Consider the following 12,119-nt stretch of genomic DNA (forward strand, 5'->3'; position numbering starts at 1 on the left):
TTGTTTGCCTAAGTTCCCACAGGTAGAACGTGACAGAGTTGAGATTCAAACCCATCTAGCCCCTTTCCACAGCCTGGGATCAGGTATTTTCCCTCCTGCTCTAGTAATAAAGGAGGAGAAAAAAAGAAAAAGGAAAAAGCAACACAGTCAACTGGACTAGAAGAAAAGCAGGCCGGGATTTCCATTCGGCTGGAAAAGTCTGCCTTTGCTTTGCTCCCCACCTGCTCCACGTTAGGGATTCACGTTCTACACTATCCTTAGTTTGTTACAACTCCTTTCTATAAATGTCAACAGACAGAGGTAATAAAACATGTTTTATAAACCTTATTAATGAGCTTTATATGTTGAAACCTTTGTCTTTTATTAGTCCAAACTTATAAAGAATAGTATGTAATGTGAAAAACTTTGAGACTGAAAATGAATACTGTGGCCAATTTTTCAAACTTACCTCTTATTTTTCTTGTAATTCTCCAATTGCTGGGACTGCATATGTTTGTGTCTTTCTAATTCACACTGCTCACATAAATCTTCCAGATGCAGCAGGTGGTTTTCTACCTCCTCAAAACTAGCCTCTAAATGAGCTGAAAGTGTATAAGATAAAAAGAAGAAACAAACATCAAAAATCAGAATCCTTGATCGTGAAGTGTCAAAAGTTAAAAGTTTAAATTGTCAAGGCTCTCTTGCCATTTGTTTAATATTCTTCATTAAACTTTCTTTTCTTTTTTTTTTTTTTTGACAGGTAAGGGGATCGCAACCCTCAGCACAATGTGGTCCACACCACGCTCAGCCAGTGAGCAGCACACCGGCCATCCCTATATGGGATCTGAACCTCCGGCCTCGGCGCTACCAGCACCGCACTCTCCTGAGTGAGCCACGGGGCCAGCCCTTCATTAAACCTTCTTGAAGAGAAATAACATACACTGACCAACATTAAAACATACTTCAAATTACCTTTTTTGGCTATATTTCAAACATTTTCAAGATGTAACTTTCCAAAATACTTTAAATATTTTATTAAATAGGAAGATGAAGAAATGGAGTATCTTGATTAACCAAATGTTATATGCCAATGACCTCACATACCACACATGAATAGCCAATTTTCAAATAATGAAATACAGCAAAATTTAATTAACATAAATTACACCTGACAATTTAATATTTGTAATTCCAAGTTACTTTAGCATTTGTTTTGCCTTTGGCACATCATATGCATAAATTTTCAAGGCATGCTAGGTATGTAGGGTTACCAGGCTAGTCAGTGGTTAGGTGGGGAAGAGACTCAGCTCTATAGGTCAGTCGATTAGTCTTTCACTAGTTTACTCTGCCTCTAGGCCACAGAGTTTTGCAGCTGTACTGGAACATGGATAGTCAAATCCATCACTGAAAAGATTCAAGACCAAAGCCTAGAGAAACTAATTCAGTGTCTTGCCCAAGGTCACATACCTAGCAAAGGGCAGTGAAGAACCCAAACTGAGTTCCTCTTACACTACAATGACTTCCAACTGATAGGATGCTAAGTAAACCAAGACTTCACAGTTGTAGGGGCAGGGACTGGTTGTTTTCTCATGCAACAGAAAAGCTTTAGAGGTCAAAGATCTTAGAACTCAAACAGTCTCATAGCCATTTATCAAATACCAACTAACACATGCCAGTCACTATGCCAGACACTAGGCTACAAAGGTAAAAAGTACAAGCCTTGTGCTCTAGGAGCTTATAGTAGGGGGGAGGCATATTCCAGTGGCAACAAGTCCAACAGAGCTGGGCTGGCTGGTTAGTTCAGCTGGTTAGAGCACAGCCTTACAAAATCAAGGTCACAGGTTCAGAGCCCCATATTAGTCAGCTGCCCCCCGCTCCCCCCCAAAAAAGTCCAATGGAGCTGGACATGTGGGAACTTGAAGGAATGGCATGTAACACAGTGAGAGGAGCGAGGCAAAGCTCAGCAGGACATGACTCCTGAATTGGGAGGGGCCACGACCCAGCAGGGAACGGCACAGCAGAGACAAGCAAACTGTGCAATAGCCTTCCAGTCTCATGTGCACTTAAACAGCTACAACACAACTCCTTCATTTACCTATTAGATTTTCATGTGACTTTCTAAATCAGCTTTCCTAGCATCTAGGTTAGGAGCAAACTCCTCAAATTTCAACTTGTGGGCCAGACCATGGCTCCCTCGGGAGAGTGCGGTGCTGATAACGCCAAGGCCACAGGTTCAGATCCCATATAGGGATGGCCGGTTAGCTCACTGGCTGAGCATGGTACTGACAACCCAAGTCAAGGGTTAAGATCCCCTTACCGGTCATCTTTTGAAAAAAAAAAAAAAAAAAAAAAATTTCAACTTGCAATTCTAGATTTATTAAGATACAAGCTTCGCCTGTTTTAAACCAATCTTTGTTTGATCCAAAGATCTATTAAATCCAGAAGCACTGACATTTTCTAATATCCTAAACTTTAACTCTACTAAGTATCTGTTCTTACAAAAACTTCCTCTTCTATTTGGTACAGCCTAAGGCTTAAAAACATGGATCTTGAAGAAAATAAAATTTTTTTGAAAACTGAAAATGGGATGACAAGTAATTTAGCAGTTCTCTTCCAAGACATTTTAGGCACTACTTTTTATCATATTCATGTATCACTGCAAACCATGGTAACTCTGGAAAAGGCTGATAATAACGAAGTTCATAATGGTTTTGAATCTATAGTCAGGGGCCACATAAAACAGCCAATATATGTGATTATGGAATGCCTAAATGAAATAATTTGAAAAATATAAATTTTAATCAATGAATAATTATATCTAAGATTTCTAAGACTGTCATAAATGGACATAAGGAGTTTATGTGGGGGAAACAGGCAAAATGTTATATTAATTATTTTCTACTATTTTATTAAATGGAAAAATGACTAAGAGGCTCAGTTTGGGAGCTAGTACTACTAGCACTGAAGAAGCAATATTCAGCTTATTCTTTTATAACTAGTTTGACAAGGTCTTAAAATGTACAAAAGACGACCAGAGCTAATAGGATTATTTAAAAGGTGATTTCACTTTGATTACTGATAAGAACTAGAATAATTAAATTTAATTTGGAATCCATTTAACTCTAAGCTATTTGGTTCCTTCAATAGCATGCACATATCCTTAGCATACAGAGGACTGGTTGAGAGTAGAGCTTTGTAGCACAAGCCTAGAAACCCAGCTCTGCTCTTTACAGGTGAGATGCAGTGTGATGCTTCATCTGTGCAAAGAGTGCTAACAACACACATCCTGCAAAGCTGCCAAAGGATTAAGTGAGCCAAAGTACCTAAACTTAGCACTTGACGGTTAGTAAATAATTGATGGTTGAATATAAAAAAATGCAGAGAAAATTTTTTATAAAGATTAGCTAAGTTTTGTAAAAGTCATTTAAAACTAATACTTTTGTTGACCAGTAATGATCATGATGTAAGCAAGATCTATGGCTCTAATAGATCAAAACATCAATAACATTTTCATTTTTTCCTGACAAACTTATACATGTTAAACTATACTCCAGGCTACATTCTTTGACTTAAGATCCCCTACAGGTGAGGAGAATTAAATTTCAAATAATTTTCCTAAAAAGAAAATAGCAAATGAGTCAATAATTACTCTATATTGGAAAACATATATGTTCTTTTTACCCATTTGGACAGATGACAATTTCCACTTAGATTCTAGCTCTGTTGCTGCAAGGCTAATGAGGCCAGGAACTTGAACGAAGATGATCCCTAGGCAGGACAATTAATTTCTCATGGACAGAAATTCTGGTCTAGGTATAAGTTGTACTTGCTGCCCTAGTCACTCTTCTGTTAGCAACATGGGAACCAGGTGAAAATGTGTGAGTGGTTCAGTACCACCCTGGAACTCCTAATGAGAAAACAGCCACACATCCACAGCCAACAGGATCACGTTCTTGTGTTGAATGGCAAATTTAGATTAAAAATGCTTGGAATCAACAGTGGTTATTTTACTACTACCACCAAATTCATATTTATGTTATCCCCTTTAAAAAGCTTCAAAGGCTCCTGAGTCTTTACAGAATCAAGTTAAACTCCTAACTTAGCATTCAGGGACCTATTGACCTCTGGCCATAACCTCCTTTCACATTCTCACTACTACTTTCCTTCACATATTCCACATTACAGCAAACAAGGCTACTCAGCATCCAGGAAGAGTTTCACACAGTCCTGCCTCCTTCCTTTGCCTGTCACAGAAATGCCTCTGCTTGCCCCTCTCTATCTTTTCAGGCTCAGGCCAGGGCTGTTCCTTCCTCCATCTCACAGGGCTCTCCTCTTCTGTGCTTCCACAGACCTCTGAGCTTTACACAGGACTTATACTCTGACTGACATGATACAACGATTTGTGTACTCTCAACTCTTTCAGGAAACAGTAAGGGTTTAAAGAGTGAAGACTGTATTTTTGCATCTTTGTATCCCCTAATACCTAGTCTGTTGAATTCCATGAAGAATGATTGCTGGTAATAAAATGATTCTATTACTCTAAAATTTAAAACAATCAAGAAAGCAAATCTATGATTCATCTTTATCTAATTTAAATATTGAGATTATGCTAAGTTTTGTAAAAGAATAAATTAAACATGGGCAGAGAACTTAGAAAATATTAAACAACATGATGGTACTCTTTAATTAGTATTTCAAGCCAGGCCACATTATCAGTGAGTTAAAGCAGAAGTAGTAATGGAAATTTTCCATTTTAACTCTTAACAGGATTGAAATCAATAATAAAATATAGATTATACTGAAAAAATAAATTTTCCTCCCTTTTTATATTAAAACCTTTAAAAAAACTTTACAAGCACACATATGATGTTTATTATGAATATTTTACTTAAATATTTTATTTAAATTTAAATTGGCAGAAATTCAATTTCCATGGCACAGCCTTCTCATTTCCTGTTACAAAACAAGTTGAGTAAAACAAGGCGAGTAAATTTGGTAACCAACTTAAAATGCATGTACATAAAACACTAGCAGGCCTCCATGGACACAAACATACCTTTACAAGAAGCTCAAGCCTCACCATTTTGCTCGCTATAACAACAGCATATGTCTCATTTAGTGATCAGTGGAAAAGATAGGAGGAATTTTATTGTGAAAAGTCATTTGGGAATGCCTGACAGCTGTGCAGGAAAGAGCTTCGCAAATCTTTGTGAGAAGACTCCCAGAGGAAGAGCAATTCTGTCTGTAATTTTTCTTTGTGCCATTTGTTTCAAATACTCATACATACTATATGTAGTGTAACCACTGATAAATGAAGAATGAAGCAGCACACTAAAATTAATTGTTTCACACTTAATGAGCTCTTTCCCAACAAAATAATTAGCTTCAAGGAACAAAGAAATCTTCTTTGGCTGCAGACTCACAGGCCACAGAGGCCAGGTACTAAGACTTTTCAAATGCTTAATGTTAACTCTTTTAAGGACTAAAGTACTAAGGTAATGACAGTATGGTAATAAGGAAACTTTAAGAAGTGCATTAACTTGGAAAAGCTATTATGGAACAAATGAGATCTATGTAGTAGACAAAAAGGTGTCTAAAGAGAGTTACTGTGCCTCTTGAAGGGTCTACTTTCAGAAAGTAACTTGGACAATAAGATAATCTAGTTCCTGAAACACTAGCAGCTGTGACAGTCTCCTTGTTAGATGCCCCCTCAAATTCTGTACAGAAAAAAGCAAAACAATAATGTATCAGGCTAGGTCAGAGAAAAAGAAAGGTACAAACTCAGTATATGGCTGCCATTCTCTTATATCACTTTGTTACCTAAGAATTAACTGAATCTTCTGTTATAGATGAAGGCGATATTCTTCTTAAAATAGGTCATATAAAATAAACTAAGAGAAAATTCAAAGACAAGTCCTTGATGGTTTAAACATCAATAAAGGAATAGGATTAGACTACCCTCTAGTGGAAGTTCAAGAGAATTTAATACTTTTCAAATGTATTTTTCCAATTTTATGATAACACATTGTGATTATTTCACAAAATAAGAAAGTATATAGAATCTAGATATTCTATTTTACCCTTACTATCTTTCAATGTATGGAATACTACATTGTTCATCTCACCAAATTTAATGCTGTGGTTTTGTATTCTGAACTGTTTTTTAGTACAAGCTAAACTGCATAACATTCACCCAAACCCTTCTGTCAAAGCACAGTGGTTTTGTAAATCTGCAATGGCTAGACAGACTCCACTAGAAAGTCAGCATCTTGACTGCAGGTACCCACCCTTGCTCACTACTATGTCCCCAGAGCCTATAACAGCACATGGTGCACAGCAGGTGCCTAGCACATACCAGGCACTGTGCTAAGTGCTTTATATTTGTTGCCTCATTTTATCCTCCAACTACTTGTGAGGCAGGTACTCTCATCCTCATTTTGCAGATGAAGAGACTAAAGCTTGGAGTGGAGTGGTTAAGAAACCTGCACAGGTCTCACCGAAAGTTGCAGAAATGGGATCCAAAACCCATATCTAAAAGTTCACAGCCCTCGTTTTCCAGTTCCCAGTATACCTTTATTATTTCATTAATTATCAATTAAATAGGCTTTTGAAATCAATATAAAAGGATTATCAGATGTTACTTAAATATAGGTCAGTTACTTACTTAAATATAGGTCAGTTCTAAGGTGTTTTTATTTTTTATTATTGCTTAACTATTTAAGCCTTGTAATGTTATGTCAAAGTATTTAGGTAGCAATAGGATATATTTTGAGGCTACTAAAAAAAAAAGAATCCAGTAGTATATGAGTGAAGATTTAAGACTCTAAAGTACTTCCAATATCTAAGAATGATGCACAAATGCATTGAAATGAATTCATAAAGTGCATTAATTATACTATGTTTACACAACCTACCCCACCAAATTTGGCTTCTAAGTGTTCTCCTATTATAAAGAATAATACCAGCACTGATTCCATGAAGCTTCAGTTGCTTAGCTAAAAGTCTCACAATTTCAAAATATCTCTCTTTGAGTTTATTCTAGGCCAAAAACTACCAGGCCTCTGGAATTCCAAGTTTTTACATGCTTTCTTCCACAGTTAGTCATTCATTACTAAGTATAAATATCAGGCAAATAACAGCAATAGACTAAAACACAAAGGCAGTGTGTATTTCAAATGCTAATGGATAATTCAGATTGGCAATAGACATTAAAAAAAAAATCTCGATTTTTGACATATCTTCTAAGAAAACTGAATTAACTCTCCAAAAGGAGCTTAATATAGGTTAGACATACACTAGGGGGAAAAATGATTCGAATTTATTTAGAAGCAACTATTTGTCCAGAAAAGTTCTTCAGAGAAAACTTTAACTTTAATTTGCCTTTTGTGGTAGATGTTCTCAGATGAATAAAGAGAGAGAATTCAAGTGAGCATTTAGGAGGCCCATCCATTCATTTAAGAAGCCAAAATGCAGTTTCTGGAGATTAAGATCACGTATTACCAAATATCGAACATTTTTCAGGATATTAGAATCCTAACTGAGAATGAAAATACAGTATATTCTAAGAAAGACATATATAGACCGCATTTCCTAAGCAGAACTAACTGTGGAAATACTCAGAATTGTGGCAAAATGCATTTAGTCAGCAGAATGACATTAAACAAAGAACAACTATTACAAATAGAATTTAATCTCAGCTGGGGAAAAAAAGGAGGGGAGGTTATCATAGGAGAATCTCTCTGCAAAGAAAAACAAAACCAATGGAAAGCAAGTGACTCAAAAAGATGCATGTTAAGCTAAAGAAATGGGCTAAGAAGAAAATTCCAAATATCCTGAAGGCTGTTACCAACCGTTAGTTATCCAAGGCTTGAGAAGGATCATTACTGTACCTACAAGAGGGAAATAATGCAGAGGGCCACCACTGCTATTTTACACTTCTCCTAAGACCCAGAATCTCTCTCCCATGCCCTGTCTTCAGATATAACAAAACACAGACCCCAGAAGGCACCTGTAACAGCTGGAGGCTTGGAGAGTACAGTCCATGAAGGCCGACTGACAGCTGCCATCCTCCTGCCTAATCTCCCACCGAGAATACTATCACTTTGTGACTCTGAGCAAGTCACAGCCTCCCCAAGATTTAGTTTCTTTATCTGTAAAGTGAGGATAATAAAAGCTACTTTTGTAAGGTTCTTGTGTGGATTAAAGGAAGTATCTAGAAAGCAACTAGCAATCTCAGACATATAGGTGCTAGAAATGTTAGCTACTGTTTTCAGCAACAGCATCCCCAATACCATTTGTCTACTTCACTCACGCACAAAAAATGTTTTATGATTTACTAATTACTTGCTTTGTAAATCAGTTTTGTTTTTCTCTAAATAAACTGATATTAAAAAACAAGAGGAGATGACAGGATATCCTTAGCTTCTCACCTACAAGAACAGATCAGGTTATCAGCTCAAGAAGTTTATCTCCTGTATATATAGCTCCCATCTTCTACTAAGATCTCAAGCTTGATTAGAAAATAGTAAGCCATAATATTATCCTCAGATAAAAGGTAATTTTCTGAATATAAACCCAAGGAAAAAGGAATATCAACATAATCCATCCAAATGAAAATAAAATAAAAATAGATCTCTACGAAGTATAAATTTAGCCAAAAAGATACCCTCACATAACCTGATTTGAGCAAGAAAAATATACTGCTAGACTAGGAGAAGCTCTAGGAGATCTAAATTTTAAAAACAACTTCTAGAGTACATTCTACAATCAGGACAAAGGCACCCTAAAAACCCTTTTTATTTTCTACATTTATACGCTCAAACAACGAGATCTAATGTCACAAAGATAGCCCTGAGTCACTTTAAGAATCAACAAAATTATAATTGTGTTTCCTGAGCTAAACTGAGGGAGAAAAAGTTAATGGTACATTTTAGAAATCACTTCCACATTTTAAATCATTTTCTGTCTAATCCTCAATTAAACAGAATATGAAATTAACTAGTTCTAGTTAGTTAATATCCTATTAACCAAGGTTAATTAAGGTTAATATCCTGTTAACCAAGAATTTAATATATTCTAGAAAGCTTTGCAATTACACCAAGTCCTGTCCAAAAACTGTTCACATTCCTAAAAGTAACATACAGATACAAACATCAAACTTACTCAGATTTGCTGTCACAGATTCTAAATCTGCTATTAGACCTGGAAGCTGCTGGAGCTGCTCCTGCAACTCTATTAGGCTCGTCTTCTTTTTCTCCCAGTGTGCGGACAGCATAACCACCTCGCTATCCACAAGCTGCAACACAGAGAAGGAAGAATAAAGTGAAACCCGATTTTAGGCACAAAGAAATTATAGTTAGCATAATGAGATTTACTGAATGTTATCTTTAACAATCCCTCTACTGAGGGTAGATGACAGTACATTCTAAATAAGACTGAGTTGTTTTCTTTTTTAGAATAGAACCAACCTAATATTCAGTGCAGTAAACCTCAAATTACTGCTTGTATCAGTACATCTTACCCCAGAGAAGAGAAGGTTCACAAATGCCCTGAGAAACCACTTCTAAGTATACACTGTTTTTAAGTAAAACATGTATTTGAAAATCCAAATCTAGGAAAAAATAAAACAAAAAACTACCACTAGCAACAGAAAACAAAAACAAACCCAAAATACAATTAACGGGTAATTATTTGTTTTACAAAAGGAATTCTTTTAACAGAAAAGCTCCATAATACATTTAGAATATACCATGATTCGATTTACATTTAAACAGGAACACATCGCATAAAGATAAATGGTACTTGAATATGAAGCAATTATTGAAGCAACTGATCAATTCCAGAAAAAGAAAAGGATTTAAGTTAAAAAAGGAATTCAGCAGATGTAAAAGATTGTAATAGCAGGGTTGTAAGATACTAGCCTAGGCTAAGATAATTCTAACTTCTTTTCTTGAAGGCTGTAAAGAAAATGACAGACATCAGTTTCTCCCAGACAATTTTGTTTTGTTCTTCAGATGGTGGAAGGGTAAACAGCCTAGAAAAAGATTTAGAAGGGGCAAGGAGAGGTCATGTTTTGATAACATCATCAACAATAAGCAAGAATTGTAAAAAATAACCAAACCATATTTTGTACAATAAAAATAAAGGTTGCAAAATCCATTATATAACAGAAGAAAATGCATTTGAATTTTTTATATAAAACTCACTGAGTTCATAATTAAATTATTTTTTAAAAAAGACATGTACACATCCCAAGATTAAGATTCTTCAAGAGTCAGAATTTGAATACAACTGATTCTTACTAAATCTCACTAAAATAAGAACTATAGAGAAATTAATATATCAAAATAAGACAACAAATTATTTGTATGTGGTGCTAGATTGTTTTTGTTTTTACACTGCAATGTGGTAAGAATTCACATTTGAAGTAAAGGAAACAAGCTCCCACCCACCTCCCTGCTGTTTTTCAGCCCACACTGGAGAATCCACGTCATCTCTCACACTCAAGCCTCAACTGAACGGGGAGGCCATATCAAGCTGAATGCACACTGCATTTCTCATTAATTTTGTGTACTTAAAAATGTCCATTGCCAACTGATCTTTATAAAGATCTCTAAAAGTAGCTTAAAAAAATACTGAACATTGCTTGCTAACAGATACAGCTGTGGTGTGATAAGGAAGCCAGGGTTTGAAACAAGGATCTGTGTTTGCAAAATCTATTTATGATATTCAACAAACTTACACTGACCACTCGTTACTTGCTAAGCACTGTCTTAGGCACCGAAGATGCAATGGTAAACACAGCAGAAAGAAAATCCTGCCCTCTTCGTGTTTGTATATCAGTGGCAAGCCTCACAAATTCACTTAGCTTCAAATTTTAAACTCTAAAAAAAAAAATAATAATAATTCCTATATCACAGGGCTGTCTTGAAGATAAATAAAATCTTTTGCCTAGTACATGGCATATCTTGAAAAAAGTTTGTTAAATCTTACTTTGGTTAATTAGGTTAATATTTTGAAAAAGCCAGAAAACAATTTTTAGATATTAATCATTTCTTACTGAAAATTAAAGTACAACATATTTAAATATTAAAACTGAACTATAGTTTAGTTCATATCTTCTACAAAATTGAAAGTTATATTCTGAAAACAGAATTAAGAAGTGTTTGTAGAAAGGGTATATCAGAATGCACTAAAATATTTTAATTTAAAAGAATGTGAGGTTGAATAGATTCTCAAAAATCAGTATCAATTATATAATAATACTAAAACATTTTGAGCATTTTCTATGTGGTAGGCCCCATGCTAAGCAATTTTCTTATATTGTCTCACTTAAACCACACAGCAACCCTGTAAACTAAGCAATACCATCAGCTCCATTTTACAGTTGAAAAAAACAAAGTCATAATAAAGCTAAGTCACTTTCCTAAGGACCATAGTGGACTTAGACTCAATCACAGGGAATTTGACCAGATGCTTAATTAACATACTAGGAATTGTGCTGAAGGGATATATGAAATGAAAAAAGCAAAAATCTAGCAAAAGAAAGGGCTCTGATATCTGTACTGTTACCAATTCATTTTATCATATGAAAATGATAAAAAATGAAAAAAAAATCATTTTTATTTAATGATAAAAAATAAGCTATCGCCAGAAGGCCAATTTTTCTGCCTCCAAATAAGCAACTCTGAATAAATCCAGATTCAATACCAGGAAACGAAGCTTGTAAGCTAATAGTGCTTCATTCCAAAACTCCTCTGGTGGACACTGAAGTTAGGAGAATAAAGAAAAATGAGGGAACACCAATGATTTACAATATGGATAATAATAGGACCGAACTTTGCATAAAACGCAACAGTTCAGAGTTTTGGGAGATACATAGTTTCATTTGATTTCCAAACAACTTTGGTAAGCAGAATAAATGGTGTTATACCATTTTATAGATGAGGAAACTAACACAGGGGAGAGAATTATTTACCCCAGGTTAAAGTGTATTAAGGAAGCAAGGACTAGAAGCTAGGATCTCCAAAACCCAATTGAATTCACTTTCCGCCACAGGCAGAGGAAATCCACCCTTGACCACAAAGAGAGTGAAGCAATCTAATTTAAGTGGCTTACACATCAAACTGTTAAATTAATGA

General features: G+C 35.3%; 1 protein-coding gene across 2 annotated transcripts in view; it reads right to left on the reverse strand.

Moving 5' to 3' along the window:
- DTNBP1 (dystrobrevin binding protein 1) overlaps positions 1–12,119 on the reverse strand; it is a 117,563-nt gene that overhangs the window by 78,535 nt on the left and 26,909 nt on the right. For both annotated transcript variants that reach the window (XM_063097737.1, XM_063097736.1), the window contains exons 5-6: positions 9,142–9,274; positions 449–581 (exon numbers count right to left, since the gene is read on the reverse strand). In XM_063097737.1, coding sequence (XP_062953807.1) covers positions 449–581; positions 9,142–9,274 — 266 coding nt within the window. The remainder of the gene's footprint in view (positions 1–448; positions 582–9,141; positions 9,275–12,119) is intronic.

This window comes from Cynocephalus volans, chromosome 5, assembly GCF_027409185.1.
Source record: "Cynocephalus volans isolate mCynVol1 chromosome 5, mCynVol1.pri, whole genome shotgun sequence".
NCBI classification, from domain to species: domain Eukaryota; kingdom Metazoa; phylum Chordata; class Mammalia; order Dermoptera; family Cynocephalidae; genus Cynocephalus; species Cynocephalus volans.